Source organism: Rhinoderma darwinii, chromosome 8 (genome assembly GCF_050947455.1).
Source record: "Rhinoderma darwinii isolate aRhiDar2 chromosome 8, aRhiDar2.hap1, whole genome shotgun sequence".
In the NCBI taxonomy this organism is placed as follows: Eukaryota; Metazoa; Chordata; class Amphibia; order Anura; family Rhinodermatidae; genus Rhinoderma; species Rhinoderma darwinii.
In genome coordinates, this window is record NC_134694.1 from 11,263,681 (window position 1) to 11,287,614 (window position 23,934).

Sequence of the window (23,934 nt, forward strand, 5' to 3'; positions counted from 1 at the left end):
AAAGTCCAAGTGGGCGTGTATTATGTGCGTACATCGGGGCGTGTTTAATACTTTTACTAGCTGGGCGCTCTGAAGAGAAGTAACATCCTCTTCTCTTCAGAACGCCCAGCTTCTGACAGTGCAGATCTGTGACGTCACTCACAGGTCCTGCATCGTGACGGCCACATCGGCACCAGAGGCTACAGTTGATTCTGCAGCAGCATCAGCGTTTGCAGGTAAGATCGACTTACCTGCAAACGCTGATGCTGCTGCAGAATCAACTGTAGCCTCTGGTGCCGATGTGGCCGTCACGATGCAGGACCTGTGAGTGACGTCACAGATCTGCACTGTCAGAAGCTGGGCGTTCTGAAGAGAAGAGGATGTTACTTCTCTTCAGAGCGCCCAGCTAGTAAAAGTATTAAACACGCCCCGATGTACGCACATAATACACGCCCACTTGGACTTTTACTTTTAAACACGCCCACTTGGACTTTTGCAAGCCTCATTTGCATAACTACAAAAACGGTCATAACTTGGCCAAAAATGCTCGTTTTTTAAAATAAAAACGTTACTGTAATCTACATTGCAGCGCCGATCTGCTGCAATAGCAGATAGGGGTTGCAAAATCTGGTGACAGAGCCTCTTTAAAGTAGGACATGCTCCATATTTCCCGGCACGGTTCTACGGCACGGACACCTTTCTGTAGCACTACGGAAAGGTGTCCGCGGCCAATAGAACCGGACTGGTCCGTAATTGCGGACCTTATTGCGGTCTGCAATTACGAAGTTTTTTTACGGTCGTGTGCATGGGGCCTTACACAATACCTCATCTTGAGTGGTGACTACAGCACAGCATACCCGATGCCGTACTTGCCGTTCTGGAAGGATCTGGAACCATCTATACAGAAACCTCAATCTCTGTTACTCTCATACACATTTTGTAGACCTCCTAGTTCTAAGTTGATTAACCTCTTAACGCCGAAGGACGGATATATCCGTCCTCTGCAGCTGCTAGTTCGCGCAGGAGGACGGCTATATCCGTCCTCTGATCGCGTGGGTACTGCCAGTGTACCCATGCAATCAGCGGCAGGAGCACGGCTGTTATACACGGCTGTTTAAACAGACGTTGCACTTCCGTTTCGCTTCCGTGTTTCCGTTAAGAAAACGGAAGGTATTGAACTTTATTTGAACTTGTCATGTCCCAGTCTGTGAACTTTGGCACGCCCTGCCGTTGCTAGGGCAACGTATCCTTCAAAAACGGACGGCACACGGAAGCCTTCCGTGTGCCGTCCGTTTTTTTGACGGATCCATTGATTTTTATTTTTACTGAATAACTCACCAAAGTAGGACATGATCTATGTTTGACGGAACGGAACAACGGATCAGTCAAAATAACGGAAGTGTGCATGGGCCCATTGAAATAAATGGGTTCAGGGTACGATCAGTGACAAAAACGGATAGCACAGTGAAGGAAAAAACTGAAGTGGGCATGAGGCCTAAAGGTCACCTTTTAGGTTGCCCTGTGAGGGATAGTATAGGTGGTATTGGTAGAGGCAGTTTATCAACATCACGTTTACCTCTAATTCCTCCAGGTACTGAAATACTCAAGTCTACAGATACCAGGTGTTCCGGAACTCACAACCTCCATGTAACAGGTACATCAAGATTCACACATCACAGAAACGGCACTATCTGGATTCATTGGCCCATGACTTACATGTGACTGGTGAGTGATCCATGGTTACATCCTTCTGCCATTATGTTTCTGCCTTTATACTGCCGCCACTCCAGTTGCACTGCAAAGGGTCCCACTAAGGTTCTGTACCCTCACACATCCAATATACAGACTTATCCACCATCATCACTAACAATCCCCTAATCCTAATCACATGGAAGACCTGGACCAAAAGCTCAAATACTCTCACTCAATCCGAGACACTCCAACCCCCTGCCTTTTCATCAAGGCAAACCGCATCCTATATTCAAAGAATGACATACATGGGGGGGGGGGGGGGGGGGGGGGGGGGTACTGAATCACATAGCATGTTTTATGGATACCTCCAGGGGTGGGATCCAGCCAGCTCTCCACAAATGGTTGTTAAAATGACAGCCGATTCGCAGAACCGGAGAGGAGAGAAGAGGGAACCAAATCCGGTCTTCCCTGCACTCAATTGTATCCGCTTCCTAAGGATACAAGTGAACAGCCCTAATTGGCACTGACCGAGGCAGGGAAAACTTAAGTTCCCTGCACCGCCAATTGGTGTTTTTGTCTGTGAATTGACAACCTCCATGTTTTCTGAACAGAGCAAAAAAACGATGCATAAAGGTCATGAGTACCTAAATAATTTGGTATGAGCAATTTCACAATGACATACTGTATACGTGTATGACGATTAGCGAGTTGTAAATTGATGGGAGTTTGACACTGGCACATATGCCACAGCCAGCTTCTATTTTCAATGACCTACTAGAAGAGGGGCACACCGGCTGGTACCGTAAGGAGGCACTGTAACTAGAATTGTCAGGGGTATGATTAAAAGAAGGGGTGGTAAGTTGGTGGGTTGTAAGCGAGGGAGGAAGCCCACTGAGACCCTGTAGCCCAGATTGTCCACATAACCAGGCAGCAGGCCCCGATTCCAATAATAACATCATACAAACACATTGCTATTATTGTCATTCCCTAGTATAATCTCCAGAATCTCAGAAAATTGTATTCTAGTTGTGAGGTTGAGAATGTGTTGCTCCGCTGTCTTATAAATACTACTTGCTCACTTTGTTTTTTTTGGCACGGATATGAGGAAGGGGATGCGGACATAACATATTCTTAGAGCATTACACGTAGATTAGGCAAAAACGCGCACAGAGATCTTAGAACCCGTAAAGAGAAAGTTCTAAAAAGAAGAGCGGATGATACTAAGAGCAATATTAAAACGATGCGCATGTAGTCTGCTGGAGGTAAGCATCTTATTTTACAGGTGTATAACCATTGTACTAGATGGATTAGGATGACTAATTTAGCATTCAGTATTAAATCATACATTATATTTATTTGTTTATATGTTTAATTATCGCTGATCACTTTGCTGCAGAATTACTACAGAAGAATCTCTTAATGCCTCATGCACACGACCGTCTGTGATCCATGGAAAGATAGTTCATATCCTATCTTTCCACGGATCAGAAAGTAGGGTCCATTTTCACAGACCCAATTCACCCGCTAAAGTGAACGGGTCAGTGAAAACAATCAGGTGCCACTCGGATGCCGTGAAAAATGGCCCGACTGGCACTAGGTCGTGTGCAGCGGCCATTACTGTGCCATTATTATCCACGGCTACTTCCACAAACCCTTTTGCATGGACATTTTTGATGTGGTGTACATGCTTTTCTTCTGGCTTTTTTGAGGTCCTATAGAAAAGCCTATGGGAAAAACACCTGAAAAAAAACAGCATACCCAGAGCATGGTGCGCTTGAAAAAAAATACCACTGACCGCAAAATAGCCTTAAAAATGCTACAATCCAAACCGCAGTTGTATGTATTACATTTGATATTTTACTATAGACTTTAATGTAACATCAGGCCGCTCTTAAAACTGCATGAAAAAAAAAAGCAGCTATAAGCACCATTAAAAACACCACAAAAAAACTAAGCAAAATGCTGTGTGTTAATTCAGCCTTAAAGGGAATGTGTCACAAATATACATTTTTTTTAAAGTAAGTTACGTTTTTTTTTTGCTGTATTTTGTTTTTCTTCCACATGGTTGGAAGTATTAAAAATTAAATCATAATTTGACATGTTTTCCTATGTTGGCCACCAGAGGGAGCACTTCCCAGAACTACAGCAAGGTGAATAAGGGAAAGCAACCTGACTCACAGCTGCCGTGAATGTGGGAGGGAGACTCACCCCCCACCTCCCTATGTTTTGGCTACAAGCCAGGAAAAGGTGTCTTCAAATTGTTAAGCATTGTCCGGCTCCCATTTTTACATAATTGGTAAAGCGCGCTGTTAGTGCCAAATGTTCCCATAGTCAATGGGAGTCCTAGTTATTCGCCAAAAAGTGCACACAAAAACGGCAAAAAGCACCACGCAAATGAAAAGAAAGTGTGCATGGCCCCATAGAAATTAATGTGTGTCTGCTATCCGTTAAAAAACCGGATAGCACACTGAAGCATTTCACTGAAGTGTGCAGAAGGCCTAACTTTATTTTTTTTTGCAGGTTCCGCTAGACCTATTGGACTACGTTGTAGATTCTGTGGACTACTGCGATGATCTACGTTTTTTGTTTAAATAAAATGGTTAGCGAGGATTGTGTAGGGGAGTTTTTATTTCAATGAAATATTTTTTTATGTTTGTTTTTTTTAATACTTTATTATTACCTTAGTAATGGCAGTTATCTGTTTGACGACGTCCATTACTAAGGCGGGGCTTAATGTTAGCCAGTAAAAACGCTGCAACTAACCCCAATTATTACCCGGTACCCAACGCCACCAGGGATATCGGGAAGAGCGGGGTATGATCCAGTATACAACCATCTGTTGTGATGGTTGAGCACTGGGGCGGCCGCAGGCTGCTACTATTAGGCCCGGAAGGGCCAAAAACTGTGTCTTTTCCCACCCTGGTAATGCCAGGCTGCTGCTGTGTTGTATGCGGCTGGTTATAAAAAATAAGGGGGTCCTCACGTCATTTTTTTAATTATATATATATATATATATATATATATTTATTTTTTTTATTTTTTTTTTAAACTACGCTGGGTCCCCCACATTTTCATAACCAGCCAGATACAACACAGAAGCAGCCTAGCATTACCAGGGTGAGAAGGCCGACGGTTTCTGGCCCTTTATCAGCCTAATGATACCAGCCTGCGGCCGCCCCAGTGCTCGGCCATCAAAACAGATGGTTGGGTACTGGATCATGCCCGACTCTTCCCGATACCCGTAGTGGCGGTGGGTACCGGGGTAATAATGAGGGTTAGTGCTAGCTTAGTGCTAAGCCCCGCCTTAGCAACGGACATAGTCAAACAGACAACTGCCATTACTAAGGCGCTAATAAAGTATTAAAAAAACAGACATAAGAAAATATTTTTATTGAAATATAAACTCCCCCACAAAATCCTCGTTAACCATTTTATTAAGAACAAAAACAAAAAATCGTAGCTCATCGCAGTAGTCCACCGAATCTACGATGTAGTCCAATAGGTCCAGCGGAACCTGCAAAACAAAAAAAATAAAGTTTGTAATATGAAAAATAGAAATATTCATACTCCCCTACAGCGACTTCTGTCTTCTCCCCACAATAAATACTAGGGGACCCCACAAGCACCCTGCATGCACCCCCCTCCCACACACATATGCCCACGCAAACCATCAGACAACCACCCCACAAGTACCCTGCACACAACCCCCCACAGACAACCCCCCACCCCAACAGCACCCCCCCCCCCACACACACACATGCACACGCCCACGCAAACCATCACACAACCCCCCACAGACACCCCCCCAACAGCACCCTGCATGCACCCCCACAAACACACACCCACAATCACACAACCCCCCCAACAAGCACCTTGCACCCAACCCCCCCTATAGTAGGGGGTTGTATGTGGCGCAGTTCCATGTTTGGGGTGTGTGCACATACAACACACAGCTCTGCTGCACGGCCGCACACAGTTCTTCTACACATACACACAGCTCTGCTGCGCGGCTGTACACACAGCTCTTCTACACACACACACACACACACACACACACACACACACACACACACACACACAGAGCTCTGCTACACATGCAGAGCTCTGCTACACATACAGAGCTCTGCTACACAGACAGAGCTCTGCTACACACAGACAGAGCTCTGCTACACACACACAGAGCTCTGCTACCCACACACAGAGCTCTGCTGCCCACACACAGCTCTGCTACACACATAGCTCTGCTACACACACACAGCTCTGCTACACACATAGCTCTGCTACACACACACACACACACACACAGCTCTGCTACACACACACACACACACACAGCTCTGCTACACACACACACAGCAACAGCAGGTGTGCAAGTGGGCCGCGAGGGGGGGCGCGAGAGAGAGACAGACACACACACATTACCTGCAGTGTGGCCAATCTTCAAAATGGTGCCGGATTTCCCCATACAAAACAGCTTCTATGCTGGGTCGCTCTGAACTGCGTTTGTGCAGTGCAGAGTGAGATAGCAGAAGCGGAGGACTCAATGAACGGAAGCCGTTCATTATGTCCTATACACTGTAGTTGCCATATTCCATCTATGTATATGTCGTTAAGAGACACATACACAGATGAAATAAAACATGGCAGCCCCCAGTAAAGTAAGAAAGTGTTAATAAAAAAAACACTGTGTGTGAAAAAAGAAAGTCAATATATTTTATTAAATAAAACCACATAAATTTATATAAAACATAAATACATCATGACACCTTTTCTTTAAGGAAATCATCACACATTAGAAATGGCTGTAACCTTAAAGGGATTTTCTTCCTCTTCAATATTTTTGTTAGGTCGATACCCCTGTGTAAACTGTAATATATGCTGGAGATCCGTCAGCAAGTATTGACGACCCCTACGGCACCACCACAGGAAAAAAATAAAGCATCACACAGTTCTCATTGAACTGTCCATGTAACATACGAATGTGCCGAGTCATCCAGGGAGAGAGACGCTCTATGTAGCTGCTCTCCACTCTGGCTAATATACAGGGATCCTATAAATAGTAGATCCCCCTCAAATAACACAGCATCTTATAATATTGGGTTTTCTAAGGCTGAACCTACATGAAAGGGGTATTACTCGCTGTACTCTGCTATCTCCGGCGTTCCCATAGAGAATGAATGGAGCGGCAGTGCTCATGATCAGTGGGGGTCGCAGCTGCCGGACACCCACCAACCTGCAAGTTACCCCCCTATCCTTGTTCTAACCAGAATACCACTTTAATCTAAACCCTATCCACTTTCTTCCCTCCAAAATGTAAAACATTGCTAAGCACGTTTAATAAACTTCAAAATTAACGACAGGCAGATTATTGGTCTGTATCCAGCTTCAGCTGAGTGACCTTAAACAGCCATGTCCCTATTTTGGCATTGCTAAAAAGTATTTTGATCATTGTCCCTCCATCTTCCCTTCCCCGTCATTCTGCCTTTCCTCTTCACAATCACAACTTGCTTATGACTCATTGCTGGGAAGTGCAAACAACCATGGAAATACTTTACATGAAAAGGTATTTTATACACCTCCCTAGTAATATAGTGTGTAAAGGTATCTCATGTGCATTTGATTTAGGCATAAGATGTTTATACCTGATGATTTATGACACTGTTATAGGTGCATCTCTGAGGACATAACAGTCTATAACTGATCAGTGCAATATTTTGATAAAATCTTTATATCCGGACATGACTATGCTAAAGATATAGGGGTTTAGCATTAGAAAAAAGGGTTTGTGAATGCTGCAATACCAGACACAGCCTTTGCACAAGAGTGGCACTGTTTCAGAAAAAAAAAGTAGACCTTTTTAGCGAATTCTGGACAACCCCTTTAAGAACATGTTTATACGCATGAAAATGTAGGTTTCAAAAGAGCACTGCTAAAATGGGGTTTATCAGATAAATTATTTTTTTTAGTGGGTTAATAATAGAAAAAGTATGCACTTACCCCTACTAATCCTGCTTCCTGGTAAATAGAGTACAAAACCCACATCCCCATATAAAAAATATGGCTGCAGGCAAAAGGTGTGACATCATGTTTATGTTGTTATGAGATCAAATCAGAGCATGTGCAGATTAATGCACAGTATATAAAACACAGAATAAAATAGTAACCATACAAAACAGAAGGGGATAGACACATCTAAAACCAAAGATACAAAAGGAGAACTTGTTGCGGGATAGTTTCACAAATGTTGTATGATGAAATGTTTACTTGTCATATGATTTAACTGGTTGCCGACACAGGACGAGTATGCTCGTCCTGAGCGGCGAGCACTTCGCGCATTAGGACGAGTATACTCGTCCTGTGTGACAGCCGTCTGTGCCGTCTCTGTGTGTGCGATCGAGAGCGGGGCAACGGCTGTAATACACAGCCACGACCCCGCTCTGACAGCGGAGAGGAGAGAAACATCTTCTCTCCGCAGTTAACCCTTTGAACGCCGCGATGACAGCTGATCGCGGCGTTCAAGGAGAGGGGACTGCACATTGATCGCGTCACAGAAAATAACTGTGACGCGATCAAAGCCCTAAACTCATATGGCCAGACAGCCCAGGGTCCATTGAAGGACCCCAGGGCTGTCTGAACATATTTCCTGTTGTTAGGGCATACTGAGGTATGCCCTAACAACTGCCTGTGTACGATCAGTAACAGGCTAATGTACTGGCATATAGATCTATGCCAGTACATTACAGTTACAAAATAAAAATTAAAATGATAAATCCCTTTATGGGATTAAAAAAAAAAGTTAAATGAATGTAAAAAAAAAATAATGGTAAATAAATAAATAAAAAGTAAATAAAATACACAGAAATACTCATTTTTTATAATAAATAAACTTTTTAAAATATAAGTCCCAAAACATGAAATAATATAGACATATTTGGTATCGCCACGACCGTAACAACCTGTACTACAAATGTATACCATTATTTATGATGATCGGTGTATGGTGTAAAAAAAAAAATATTAAAACTGCTGCACAACTGCTTTTTTTCTGCATTTTAATCTAATTAAAAATTTATAGAAATTAAACGATAATGTATTTGTACCAAAAAATGGTACGTACATAAAGTACAACTCGTCCCGCAAAAAACAAAGTCTCATACAACTACGTCGTACAAAAAATAAAAGCGTTATGAGCGTCGGGATGCAAAGAGGGAAATTTAAAAAAAATTGCTCTGTCCTCAAGGCTAAAATTGGCCGTGTCCTTAAGGGGTTAAAGCATTACATGACAAGTTTGGGGCACTTCCTCTCTACTTCAAGCATAATGTGCATTGGCAGTGGGAAAGATTGTGGGTCTGGCGTCTTATAGATTATATACAGAACACTCACCCACCCAGCCCTGCCAACAATGAACTAACCGGTGGGCGGGGCACTCAGTGAGGTTGCAAAGTGAAGGGGGGCCAGTCAGATGCAGATAACTTACTTTCAGTTTCATCTCCACTGTGTCCCCCCAGCCTTCCCTGCTCTACAGAGCCAGGTCCTATAGTCTCCCTCCCACTCTTGTTTGATTCAGGCAGCAGCTTAGAGACAATGGTCGAGATGGTCAGGAGGATGGGTGGACAGGAGGAGGTTGCTCACAGACCTGTCCTTTGCTTATGGCTCTTTCTCCACTGCTCTACCACATTAGGCTTCCTACATAACTTTCCAACTCTCTGCAGGAAAGGTGAGTGTGTGTCGCGTGTGTAAACAGTAATGTGTGTGTATGTGTGTAAATATGAGTGAGTAAGCAATGGACTCCTTCATTTACATACAACGTCTGAAATCTTTGAAAATCGATTATTACAAGGTATCGGGCATCCTTTCAGAATACTATTAATTGCGGAACTATGATCTTTACTGCACTGTACATGGCACATAGCGCAGATGAAAACTGAAGTGACAGGTTCATTTTCAAGAGTTTGAAAGGGGTTTTGGATAAAGTCCTAGAAGACATCAGAGTGACAGGCAAGTTTTCAGGGACATCGAGGCACTTGCAAATTGCAGCTTATTTAGTCGTATTTTCTAAAGGGATAGCCGATTTAATTAAATCGTACCCAAAACGAATTTCAGGACATTTACATCTCTAAAATGGACCATATGCTGTAGCTTGAGAGGCACTGTCAGCAGTCCCCATCAGATCACTATATCTTCATTGCAATACCACAGTCTAGGGGGGGCACCTTAAAGGATTTCTTACTTATCACAACTTTTAGTTTTGCCCCCGCAGCCAATAAGCTGGTGTCCTTGCTTCTTTGCAGGAACATCTGTATTTCCATAATCACGTTTATACTCGGGTACAGACATGCAAATTAAATATCCCATGAAGAGAAGAGAAAGTCATTAGCTGCGTTATTGTTGTTTTTAGTAGCTATGTAACTGTAACAATAGAGAATTTATGGCTCTCCAGGATGGTGTGCAAGAGTTAAAGTTGCAAAGGGAATTATTCATGTAACCTGGTGATGAGATCTTGCCTTCACTGCCTGCTTTTAAGAGGGACTCCCCAGATCGACACAGATAATACAATTGCAGTTGAACAGTTAACTTTATTTTCCCAACCGTTGCGCAAACTTTGTGAGCGTTACTTAAACCAGGATCGGAGACCTCACCCTTCACCGGAGGCCGCACCATGCAGGGTTGGGCCATAGTGATTATTGGCTCATAGCCCGATCTACTGTGCTGCTAAGAGACTCTAGAAGGCTACTCTCCAAAACATTCTGTACACACCGCGTGGGGTTGCGCTAGTCGCTTTGTATGTTCGTTTCTCTGCGCCTCCACGGGTCCTCGTGACCACCGAACTACTAAGGCCTCATGCACACTTCCATCACCGTTTTAGCGCCCGTTTTTGATGGATCCGTGTGTCCGTTTTTTTTTCCGTGTGCACTCCGTTTCCGTTCCGTGTTTCCGTTTAAAAAACGGATGTGTACTTCACTTGAACCTGTCACATGTCCTAGGAAACACCCATAGAAAGGTTACAATAAGTTTTTGGTGCTGTTTTCTTAGCTTTCAGAGCATAGAGAACAGTTTGAGATTACTCTGCTTGGCTTACTTTGGATTTACAGGTCGTAATTACGACCCGAAATAGCGGGCCCATAGACTTCTGTTAGCCACGGATACCTTCCCGTTTTCTCACGGGAAGGTGCCCGAGCCGTTAAAAAGCTAGAACATGTTCTATTTTTTTATTTTACGGGCCGTGCTCCTATACTTTATAATGGGAGCACGGCTCGGAAAAACGACCGGCTGCCCGTGGCCGGCCGTGCCCGGCCGTGCTCATCTCCTGAAATACTCTGTGCTGCCTTAAACTCTGTGGACAGGTCAGGATCCTGTTTCTTTTAAATGCTGCTGGGGAACGCGCTCGAAGTCAGAGGCGGTCACGTGACGAGCGTGACCGCCACTACAGCCTGTGATTGGCTGCAGAGGCGGTCACGTGACGAGCGTGACCGCCACTACAGCCTGTGATTGGCTGCAGCGAGCGGTGACATGGATAAAACGTCATCGCTGGAGGCCGGACAGGAGGAATGTAAGTATGAACGTATTTATATATTTTTTTTATTACATTAAAATTGTATTTTCCGCGTGCCGAGCATGGTACTGTCAAGGTTGCTGAAAGAGTTAGTGCAGCCCATTAACTCTATCAGCACCCTGGACAGTACCATGCTCGGCGCACGGAAATTACAGGTTCGGTCAGAATCGAACTTTTTCGTGAAATTCGGCGAACTAGCCGAACCGAACTTTTCATAAGTTCGCTCATCTCTACTAGAAATAATAATGAATACAACTGTGCAAGGTCTACGCTACCCTCTGACACACTTGAAACTGCGCAAAGTCTATACCGGTCAGAATTTTGGGATTGCAAAGCACATGTTATAAGACAGCAGGTCAATGCGAAAATAACATTACTGTGGGTGTGTAAAGTTTACCTACTGAGAATTACATACAATGGAACAAAAGAAAAGCATGCTCAGAAAACAAGCAGTGCAATGTGTGCATTTACTTACTTATTTTGTGACGCTGGGCACTAGTTCCCTTCTGCCATCTGTGTGTCAAAAGCTCCTTGGCAAGCTCCTCCCACACGGCGTCCTTTTTATAACGGTCGTGGTAGCATTCTGTGCGCGTATCCCACAGTTCTGGGTGATCCTGCACCAATGCTATCATTCTTTCCACATCCATCTTCAGAACTGACTGGCTACTGTAGACTGTGAGTCTGTGAACTTTGTCCCACCCAGCCGTTGCTATGGCAACGGATCAGTCAAAAACGGACAGCACACGGAAGCCTTCAGTGTGCCATCCGTTTTTTTCACTGACACATTGACTTCTATGGGCCACACGGTCACTGAATCACTGAGCAAAGTAGGACATGCTCTACTTTGCACGGAACGGAACAACGGATCCGTTTAAATAACGGAAGTGTGCATGGGGCCATTGCAATGAATGGGTTCAGGGTGCTATCAGTGACAAAAACGGATAGCACCCTGAAGGAAAAAACTGAAGTGTGCATGAGGCCTAAGGAATCCCAGCTACCCTCGGCCACGGACATGTAGCGTGCAAATCGCATATAACTCTGTGCAACACAGAAGTAACAGACTGGCAACTGGCATACTTTTTGGAAAGGGGTACCATCTCTTTAACCTGTTGCTGACTATAAACGTCCTAGCGGTCCACACTTATCTCTGCAAGGACGTTTTAAGACGTCCTGCAGAGTCTTCCCCTCCACGCTCCCCCACTCTATAAGAACTTTGTTGACACCACTGTCTCTAGACAGCTGAGATCAGAGTTTTACCTGGAGACCAATCGCATCGTCTTTGGGCAGGTGATCACTGTGGCACCCAATCACAGCGATCACAAAAAAGTTTGCTAGTAAATAAAACTATTAGGCCCAGTTTACACTGAGTTTTTTGCCACGGATTTCGACGAGGAAACCGCGTCGGAATCGGCACTAGAAAATGTCCGAAACCGACATTTTTTTTTTACCCCCAAGCAGCTTTTAGCCGGTCGTGGGGAAAGAAAAGCAGCATGTCCACTCTTGCTGTGTTTCCGCCTCTGACCTCCCTTTGAAAATTGATGGGAGGCAGAAAAGGCGTTTTTCGCTGCGTTTTTGGCCCGCAGTGCTCAAAGGCTGCACTAAAATACAGGTAGGTCAATTCACCAACGGCCATTGAGCGCCACAGGCAAAAAACACCACGAACTACGCTTTATCTGCCTCCCATTGATGTCAATGGGAGGTCAGAGACGTAGACCCCCAAAGATAGGGCATGTCACTTTTTCCCGCGAGACGGCTTTTCCGCCCGCGGGAAAAAAATGCCTCCGCCTCCCATTGAAATCAATCGGAGGCATTTTCGGACATTTTTTGGCGTATTTTCCGACACTGTTTCCGCGTCAAAAATAGTGTCTAAAAACTCAGTGTGAACTGGCCCTTATAATGAATATTACAGCAGATTTTTCCACCTCTGACCTCACATTGAAAATCAATGGGTATCGTAAAAAGCGTTTTGTTGCGTTTTTGCCTGCAGTGCTCAATGGGTGCCGGCGAAACACGCTGCCCTAAAGTGCAGGCAGGTCAAAATATGCCTCAAAATTCCTGAAGGAATTTTGGGTCAGATTTTTCCACCTGCAAAAAACTCTTAAATCACTTAACTTGACGAACTTGTTACTCTTTGACCCACCCTTCTAGTCACTCTGCACCACTAAATGGAATAGGCCCTCCAGTGGGCCTCAGGTCTGACTCTGTCTGCTGTACACTCCAACTCTGACATGATCTACAGCCACTGCCTTATGAGGTGGCCTGATTGTCCAGGAAATAGCCGTAGCTCCTGAGTTCCGGAAACAGCGTAGCAAAGCGCTCTCTGCTGCTTCTGGAAAAACCAGTCACCACGTAAGGCAGTGGCTGGAGTCCAGCGGCATCGGCTAAAGGTAGGACGGGGAGTCGGTGTGCCCCGTTCTAGAGAAAGGTGCGGATCCCAGAGGTGGAACCCACATCTATCTGACATTTATGACATATCCTGTGGATAAGACATAAATGTCCCAGATGGTAATAAACCTTTACGGCTAGAGCTTCAGTGAGAGCGTTGACCAATCAGATTCACTGTTGCTCTGCAGTGTATGTGAGGTTCCATGACAGGGCAATCAGCTGTCAGCATATGTATTCTAGGAGGTTTGGACAGGGGCAAAACATTCAGGGCCTACTTAGAGTTTATGATGCCCTTAACACTTTTAGTGTGAACGCCCTATTGTACAGAATTACACGTGGCATCCACACTATGGTAGAAAACCAGGAAAGCTCCCGAGGCCATGAAGCACAATAGAAGAAAGAAGCAGGTGCTGTGTGTCATAAGTTCTGACTCTTTCGGTTCCTCTTTTGACACATAAGCATGCTTTCAAATTTGGAGAGGGGACGGGTGACACTGTCAATTAACATCTTGCTGGTGAGATGCATACAGTAGATAGAAAACAACAGGGGACATTTATAAATGAAATGCATGAGAAATAAATGTTGTTCTGTGACGAGATCTAACTCCTTAACAACCACAAAACTGTCACTGTGAATTCACTCTTGGTATATTTGCCACGGGGGACGCAGAAAAAAAAAACCAAAACAACCTGCTGTATACAAGAGATGAGGGCGAGATCTCTAACCTGCCGCTTCCACTTGTGAACTTCTACAGCGGTTCTTCTTCATACAGCCACGATTACGGAACAAAGCAGCCCTCTTGGTGCACCACTTAGCCATGCTCCTTTGACTACTTACGATCTCAGGACCAACACTGGCCTGGACGGCTGCAGCATATGTCATCAGCTCTAACAGCAGCCGCTCATTGGATCAATGAGCTGAAGACGTGTAAAGCAACCGCCCAGCAATCCTGCTCTAGGGTAATAGCCCAGAGGAAGCAGTAGGATCAGAAGAAAAAAAAAAATATTTCAAAGAGTGTGGCCCCCTCCATTCTTCCGCCCTAGGCACATGCCCTAGCGTGCCTTATTTGAAATACGGCCCTGAAAACATCTAATGAATTTTTATGAGCAGCCATTTTGAATAAGGTTCACAGATACATTTTCAGAAAGATCACAGTGCATGGCTTAAAGAGGCTCTGTCACCAGATTTTGCAGCCCCTATCTGCTATTGCAGCAGATAGGGGCTGCAATGTAGATTACAGTAACGTTTTTATTTTTAAAAAACGAGCATTTTTGGCCAAGTTATGACCATTTTTGTAATTATGCAAATGAGGCTTGCAAAAGTCCAAGTGGGTGTGTTTAAAAGTAAAAGTCCAAGTGGGCGTGTATTAGGTGCGTACATCGGGGCGTTTTTAATACTTTTACTAGCTGGGCGCTGTGAAGAGAAGTAACATCCTCTTCTCTTCAGAACGCCCAGCTTGTGACAGTGCAGATCTGTGACGTCACTCACAGGTCCTGCATCGTGACGGCCACATCGGCAGCAGAGGCTACAGTTGATTCTGCAGCAGCATCAGCGTTTGCAGGTAAGATCGACTTACCTGCAAACGCTGATGCTGCTGCAGAATCAACTGTAGCCTCTGGTGCCGATGTGGCCGTCACGATGCAGGACCTGTGAGTGACGTCACAGATCTGCACTGTCAGAAGCTGGGCGTTCTGAAGAGAAGAGGATGTTACTTCTCATCAGAGCGCCCAGCTAGTGAAAGTATTAAAAACGCCCCGATGTACGCACATAATACACACCCACTTGGACTTTTACTTTTAAACACACCCACTTGGACTTTTGCAAGCCTCATTTGCATAACTACAAAAATGGTCATAACTTGGCCAAAAATGCTCGTTTTTTTAAAATAAAAACGTTACTGTAATCTACATTGCAGCGCCGATCTGCTGCAATAGCAGATAGGGGTTGCAAAATCTGGTGACAGAGCCTCTTTAAGTCTTGGTGTAAGGGAGAAGGTTTTGGCTTCCTAGAGCACTGGGCTGACTTCTCATTTGGGTACAAACTGTTTTCTGCAGATGATTTGCATGTGAATGGAAGGGGTCTGCTGTGCTGGGGGAGAAAATTCTATCAGGGGAGGTGGAGTATTTAAACTAGGGATGAAGAGGAAGGTTAATGTAGAAAATAAAAGGGAAGCTAGGTTCTGCTTGCCTAATCCTCTCCCCACAGTCTATTTCTCCTAGGAAAGCACAGGCTGGACTGACCCTGGCACAGCGGAGGGTAGGCCAGACATGACGGGGATAGGAGGGAGGATCATAGGTTGCAGCAAAGGGGGCAGAGTTAGTGGAGTGGGATGTGTCATCTTGGGGAGGGAGGGATTAGTGGGATATTAGAGCAGTGTTTGAAGGGGTTTCAAGGACGTGACAAAAGAGTTCTTAGTGGGTCAAGCGTTAAAAGGTTTTCATAAGGGATCAACGGTAAAAGACACTAGGCGCCTGGTCTCATTTCAAATGCTGGTGAAATTAGGTGGCTGGGTCGGTTTAGTTTGCAATTCTCCTCTTGAGTCTCGTTTTGTTTCGCCTCGCTTTTTCTTTAGCTTTTTGCGGGGCCATCCGGATTGGGGAACTAGTTTTGCCCAGCTCTCAGCCCCCCCGGGGATCTTTTACGTGAAGATGTTGATTTGTATGAGGACGGGGTCGAGTTCAGACTTCGTTGTTCTAAAATGGATCAATTCGTTTAGGGTAAGCGGGTGGTCATTTTGGCGGTTCCAGGGAGTGAGGTTTTCCCTGTGCGTCGTTTAAGGGCCTTTGGTGAGGCTGATGGCGATCAACGTGCAACCGTTATGTCATGTGGATGGGTCATTTTTGTCAAAACTTCAGTTCACTGCCGTTTTTAAGAAATGCCTGGTAGTTGAGGGCGTTGGCACGGATCATTTTTCATCCCATTCATTTCGTATAGGGGCTGCAACGGAAGCGAGTAGGTGGGGTTTGGATAAGGCTGGCGTGCGGCATATTGGTCGTTGGGAATCTGTACGGCATATGTGTTCGACATTGGGACTCGGAAGCTGGAGTTGGATCGTTCTGGAGTGCGGACGGCATGCACCTGAATGATGTGGGAACGAATTTGTGATATTTTGGATTGCAGGATGGCCTCGAACGGGCTGTAAGGATGTGGCGGGACTCTCGGGCTTAAGGGTTCAAGGCCTGTTCGCTATGGCTGGGGAGTCCTTGGAGTTAGTAAAAAATTATGGGGGGGTGACGCATCGTGGGTATGTATCCCCCCCCCCCCCCCCGAGTTATAAAGATGAAAGGACACTGTCTGGCTGGATAGTGTGGATTTCCCAGGGTGTTATCCTTTAGGAGAGGTGGCAGTTACCTTACAGCATCGGCCAGGAGTATTGGCTCCTCTGAGCCGGGTTTTTTTAGGGCTGGGGGTAAATGGTGGGGCAGATTGCCGGGAACATCAACTAAAAATATATATATATATATATATAGCTCCAAGGACTTAGTCTATGTGTTTCCTAGTCTATGTCAATGTTTGTTTGTCTGTGGTGTCTGACATGTTGGGTGTGGTTGGGTATGTTAAGCGCTATAATGCGTATTGATTTTTTTTTCAATATTATTATTGTTTAGTTAATAAATAGGGAGAGTTATTTCCTTATTTATGGTCAATTGATTTAACTAACTCTTTCGTTTATTTCTTAATAAAATGGCTGCTATGGCCAATTTATCCAAACCCTCGATGTCGAGTCTTGTGTGAGTTGTGACTCTTTAACAAATATTAGGTAAGTGTAATTTACATACACACACACTACTCAACTTACCCCAAGTCAGGCAAATTTCGTGTATGTTCACAAATTCCAGAAGTCTAGCAAGCGAAACGGAGGCTCTTGAGGCCTTGGCACTGGAGGAACACATCAATATAGTTGGTGTTACTGAAACATGGCTAGAAATAACAAAAATGCAATTTGTAGTCCAGTTGTCCTATTATATGGCAGACCTATGCAAACCCTATAGCTACTCCACTGGATCCAGATTTCACCTCTCAAGGACCAAATCAGTGCAGAGACCATATTATAAAATATCAGCACAGAGAGTGCTCATTTCAAGAAACTTTATTTAGAATAAACTTTAAATTCCTTTAAGATCTTCTAAATATGTGATGGGCAAAACTCAAACGGTCAGGAGTTTAGCCAAAATGCAAGAGAGACGCCCAATGGAGTCATTAATAATCAGGGGCCACAGAGGAAAAACTTACAAGAGGCATTAAGGACACTACAAGTAACCAGTAAGTCAGTCAATTCTAGAGACAAGACGTGGAGAAATCAGCCGGATAGGTAGTCGGCAGGAAATTAGGCTCCTACTTACCTACCCAATGGAGCTATATGGGCCACACCACCTTCTAGTCAAGTCACTAAAGAGGCTCTGTCACCAGATTTTGCAACCCCTATCTGCTATTGCAGCAGATCGGCGCTGCAATGTAGATTACAGTAACGTTTTTATTTTTAAAAAACGAGCATTTTTGGCCAAGTTATGACCATTTTCGTATTTATGCAAATGAGGCTTGCAAAAGTACAACTGGGCGTGTTGAAAAGTAAAAGTACAACTGGGCGTGTATTATGTGCGTACATCGGGGCGTGTTTACTACTTTTACTAGCTGGGCGTTGTGTATAGAAGTATCATCCACTTCTCTTCACAACGCCCAGCTTCTGGCAGTGCAGACACAGCCGTGTTCTCCAGAGATCACGCTGTGACGTCACTCACAGGTCCTGCATCGTGTCAGACGAGCGAGGACACATCGACACCAGAGGCTACAGATGATTCTGCAGATGCATCGGCGTTTGCAGGTAAGTCGATGTAGCTACTTACCTGCAAATGCTGATGCTGCTGCAGAATCATCTGTAGCCTCTGGTGCCGACACGATGCAGGACCTGTGAGTGACGTCACAGATCTGCACTGCCAGAAGCTGGGCGTTCTGAAGAGAAGTGGATGATACTTCTCTTCAGAGCGCCCAGCTAGTAAAAGTATTAAAAACGCCCCGATGTACGCACATAATACACGCCCAATTGTACTTTTACTTTTCAACACGCCCAGTTGTACTTTTGCAAGCCTCATTTGCATAAATACAAAAATGGTCATAACTTGGCCAAAAATGCTCGTTTTTTAAAAATAAAAACGTTACTGTAATCTACATTGCAGCGCCGATCTGCTGCAATAGCAGATAGGGGTTGCAAAATCTGGTGACAGAGCCTCTTAAATATTGACTGCTTTGCTTGTATTGTTCTCAGGGCATATCTCCCGCAATACACTAGGACTCCAGTGTTTTTATTGTCTAGATAGTACAGAGGTAACAAGTGTAAAAGCACCATGTCTCTGCAGAATGATGGCCACTGGAAACTTTCCACCAGACATGGCTTTTTGGTACCATACTGGTTCACAAACACATTTGTTCATAGATTTTTCAAGATTCTGCTGTCTCTGAGATTTTACAGACATAGTGACGCCCACCATTGCTGTAGATTTGTTCCACCAATTATGTTGTTTCTTTCCATCTTTAATGCTCCTCAGATTTTATTATCCACAGACCATTACCGTCCCATTATGTCATTTTAGACAGATGCTGAATATTTTATGCTTTCTAACTTCCAGGTCAAATGTGTAATTGCTTAATTTCCAGCACTAAACAGAGACTTATTGCTATAAGATTAATAATTGATATCCTTTGAATTCCAGATCACAGTCCTTAAAGGGGTTTCCCGAAAACAGCGCTACTCTTGTCCATAGGCTGTGTCTGGTATTCATGTGAATGGGACTAAGTTGCAACACCAGAGTGACATGGTTTCTGGCAAGCAAAAAAAAGTATATCAAGGCACAATTCTAAGAATATTAAAAGTCAATGAGGAGGTCCATAACCATCTTAAAATAATTAGGCCACAGTCCGCTCCCATAATGACAGTGCCCCTCAACCACCATGCCTCAATGATAGGTATCAGCCATCTTGCCCCGCAACCACCATGCCCCAGTGACAGCCATTGTGCTTCCATGCCAGTGCCAGTCACTGTGACTGACCCTATGACTGCCACATAATACCAAACTTACCTCTTGCCACTCTCACTTGCGGATTCTTCCTTTAGAAGGCAGTTACAGGCAGTGAGAGCTGACAGGTAATTTCCTCTTCCTGGGACAGAGGTCCGCACAGAAGAAAAGAGCTATCTTCCTGGCAGAAGCAAACTTATACCAACAAGTTATGCCGTGCCTACATGGTGCATTGCAGTTCTTTACGGTTAGCATTTTCTGATGTTGGAACCAGCTGCATATACAGTATAAATATAATTTACGTGCACATCAATGTAAAACGTCCATTAATGGGCATTGTATTGTATTAACCATCTTAAAAAATACTGCAGGTCGGATCAAACCCTTGAAATAAAAAGTTTTATAAACAAAAAAACAGACCCTCAAAAAAACACAGTTGAAAAAAGTGTTATCATCATAACCTAGAAAGAGGAAGGACAACTATTTCAGAGGAAGAACCTCCCCTCCCTTCCTCACTGAAAGAGACACAAGACTAGAAGAACATTACAATGAAGAAAATATCTGGTATAAAAAAAAATAATACAGAACCCTGGTGAGAATCTTCAGACCTCCTATTGTATTTATGTTTTAAGTCCCCTCTTTGTTGGCCAGGTAACATCTCGGCTGTGGCCTATCAACAGACGTGGTAGGAAGTGAATAACTGATCCTGAAAACCATTATAATCAAGGAGTTTGGAATAATAAGCGTTTCCAATTGGAACACATATGGTTAGATGGGGTTAACATGCAATTAAGGACCAGAGTTTTTGGAACAATATAGCAATCTGATAAATGGACATTCATAGATTATTTCCAAATGGAGACATTTCAGGAGCACAGAGAGACAAAGTAGGCACTGTGCCTCCCAAAAAAAGGAATACATCAGAGGCATGATATGATTCCTTACCTCTGACTACCAGAAACTATGAGCGAGATTCAAGTTTGGGCCCCAAATCCTGGTAAATGTATCCTACAGCTAAGGGTTTTAGCGTGTCCTGTGTGCCATGCAATGGGCAAATAGGGGCTTTTGCTTGCACAGCTATGTTGGTTCTTGCTTTCTTATTGTTACCTCAACAGGTAAAACAATGTAGTCGGCCCATATCAAGAATCATGGTTGGTAGTGGATAAACTATTTTACCCTGCTCCCTTTTAACAGAAGTTTGTTTTTTGATCTGTCCAATGAATTAGGTTGGAGAAAATACATGAAATGTATTGAGAAACAAGACTTACTAGTCCTAGTAATAATATCCGTCATATAGGCAAAACGTGACCTTATATTCTCATTATTGGGCTATTATACCAATAGGGTATATGTACCAGGGTATGTCAAGGTGGTACCCTTGCCCTTCATGTGGCTGACAGGTCTCAAGATGGTGTTAAAGAAGAGATGAAAACGAAATGTACAATAGAATTGTTCTCTACATGAGAGGTTTGTGTTTATTGGACATTAAACAGCAGTAGAGAGATGACCGCTATATTCTGTTTGCGGTCAGTATGTCATTTTCTTCGCTCCGATGTCTGGCTTAGATTTAGGACACCAAGCCAGCGACTCCTACTCCCCTGATAAGAAATAAAGCTGGAAAAAGGGACATGTTCCCAGCTAAATATAGACGATCTGGGGTTGATCACGGTAGGACATGAGTGGATCTGTAGCTCCTTTTTACGTTAGTCCAGAGACTTCCAAAAGTAATTCTAGACTATGAAGCAAATGATCAGTATTATAAACCTCGGATGTTATAGAAGGCAATATTTACTGGTACATAGTATGCTTGGCAGATACGTTGTTAATTGATGTGTCTCTGCTCGGTGGAATTAATAATGCAAGATTTTCTTTTTGCAGATATCCAATCGGGGAGCCAGTAAGATTATGTTTACACTAAAAAGAATCTACCTAGTGGTCTGCTTCCTGATGATCATATGCACGTTACTATTTTTCAAGAGCTACTCACAGACGAGAGTGCAGAATGGCATAATCCAGTGGTCGAAATACAATATCCATGACATGGTCCTGGACACGATCACACCTCTCAGAGGTAACAAAACATTTGTCATTGCCCCATACTACGACAACCGAGAAGGAAACCTGGTCCGTGTTTTAGGAATCATTCATCATGCAGAAGTGAAAACACTCTTTTGTTACTTTTTCTGCTATAAGCAAAAAGATTTGCTTTTATCAAAGGCAATAATAGATATGCATGAAGATCGCTTTGGCTTTCCCTTCGGCTTAGCTGATATAAAATGTGATGAGCCGCCCCAATGTCAAGCAAGTCATATGTATCTGGACGAGTCTTCAGACGGAAACATCACTTTGATGCCCAGGTTTAAAATTCAAAATCGTGAACGAGGAGGGTTTTCTGCAAATTTCACTGTCTGCATTTCCACCATGTATGGAAATTACAGCAATGCTTTACAGTTCATTCAAACCATCGAGATGTACAAATTACTGGGGGCGCAAAGGGTTACAATCTATGTCAAAAACTGCAGCCAGCAAGTAGAAAACATCATGGATTACTATAGCAAGGAAGGTACAGTAGAAGTTGTACCATGGTCCATTCAGACATACTTACGGCCATCTAAAAAGTGGCACAGTAAGGACAGCGATGACAAAGATATTGGCTACTACGGGCAAATGTCAACTCTCAATGACTGTCTTTATAAAAATATGTACAGAAGTAAGTATGTGGTATTCAATGACCTTGACGAGATAATTTTACCATTTGAGGACATGACATGGGACAGCATGATGGAAAGGCTTCAGCGAGAAAACCCGGATGTTGGAGTTTTCATGTTTGAAAGCCATATTTTCCCTCAAACTGCAGTTGTTGACGGAAACTTTCCTGGCGTCTCATCATGGAAAGATGTCCCAGGCTTCAACTTACTAAATCACGTCCAAAGAGAACCAATCAGATTGAATGTATTCAATGGTCGGAAGATGATCGTAGATCCAAGAAAAGTTATCCAGACTTCTGTTCACTCGGTTTTAAAAAGTTATGGGAAGAGCCTAAACGTTCCCCAACAGACCGCCCTTATTTATCACTGCAGAGGACCTCATCAACCGAACCTTAATAGGTCATTATTAATCAATGATCAGACAATTTGGAAATATAATGTTTCATTAATAAGGAACGTTAACCAAGTTCTAAACCAAATATCTTTACACTGGAAAACAAAAACATAGTCAAAGAGCATTTCCACCTAAGATAAAAATCTGTAAATATATTCTATTAGTTTTATCAAATCAGCCGAATCTTTGGTTTTTTTTCTGTCTTTTTGATACCTGAATGACCCTGAGCAGTCACAACACTTATGCTCTGACTTATCCCCCATGTTTGTACTGCTTTACACATGTGCCACTCTCGTGTTGCTCTTATGGGGCCATTTCTAGGTAGCCGCTTAGGAAACTGGCACCGTGAGCAATTGCTTAGTTTGCCACTTCTATTATCGGCCCAGCCAAGAACCCCCACTGGACCTGTAATAGCAACCAGATTGAGAATCAGCCAGCTTTAAAGAGGCTCTGTCACCAGATTTTCAAACCCCTATCTCGTATTGCAGCAGATCGGCGCTGCAATGTAGATTAAAGTAACGTTGTTTTTTTTTTCAAAAACGAGCATTTTTGGCGAAGTTATGACCATTTTTATATTTATGCAAATGAGCCTTTCTTAAGTACAACTGGGCGTGTTTAAAGTTATGTCCAACTGGGCGTGTATTGTGTGTGTACATCTGGGCGTTTTTACTTGTTTTACTAGCTGGGCGTTGTGAATAGAAGTGTATGATGCTGACTAATCAGCATCATCCACTTCTCTTCGTTAACACCCAGCTTCTGGCAGTGCACAGACACACAGCGTGTTATCGAGAGATCACGCTGTGACGTCACTTCCTGCCCCAGGTCCTGCATCGTGTCGGACGAGCGAGGACACATCGGCACCAGGAGACAGATGCTACACCGACTTACCTGCAAACGCTGATGCTGCTGCAGAATCAACTGTAGTCTCTGTCGCCTAGTGCCGATGTGTCCTCGCTCGTCCGACACGATGCAGGACCTGGGGCAGGAAGTGACGTCACAGCGTGATCTCTCAAGAACACGCTGTGTGTCTGTGCACTGCCAGAGTGGGATGCTAGCCATAGACCACTAGGAATTGTCAACAACACTTCGCATAATCACTGATATGTGATCTGATAAGCAGCATTATTACTCTAAGTTAGCAATCAGCCCCCTTACCTGCAGGGCCCCTGTGCAGCTGCAAATGGCACACATAAAATGCCCACGCATGGGTTA

The 23,934-nt window shown here is 44.0% G+C and overlaps 1 protein-coding gene and 1 long non-coding RNA gene across 2 annotated transcripts in view; one reads left to right on the forward strand and one right to left on the reverse strand.

Moving 5' to 3' along the window:
- The first annotated feature begins 1,581 nt into the window (after window positions 1-1,581).
- Window positions 1,582-23,459, forward strand: LOC142659196 (uncharacterized). The gene is made up of 2 exons (XM_075835068.1): window positions 1,582-1,704; window positions 21,499-23,459. Exon 2 carries the CDS (start codon window positions 21,526-21,528, stop codon window positions 22,834-22,836), a length of 1,311 nt encoding a protein of 436 aa, XP_075691183.1. The 5' UTR covers window positions 1,582-1,704; window positions 21,499-21,525; the 3' UTR covers window positions 22,837-23,459.
- LOC142659197 (uncharacterized) overlaps window positions 17,409-23,934 on the reverse strand; it is a 40,913-nt gene continuing 34,387 nt past the window's right edge. The window contains exon 3 of the long non-coding RNA XR_012850281.1: window positions 17,409-17,488. This is a non-coding gene — a long non-coding RNA (uncharacterized LOC142659197). The remainder of the gene's footprint in view (window positions 17,489-23,934) is intronic.

What these genes read in the sequence shown, in the direction of transcription:
- LOC142659196 (XM_075835068.1), top strand. Translation starts at nt 21,526, where the DNA reads ATGTTTACACTAAAAAGAATCTACCTAGTGGTCTGCTTCCTGATGATC.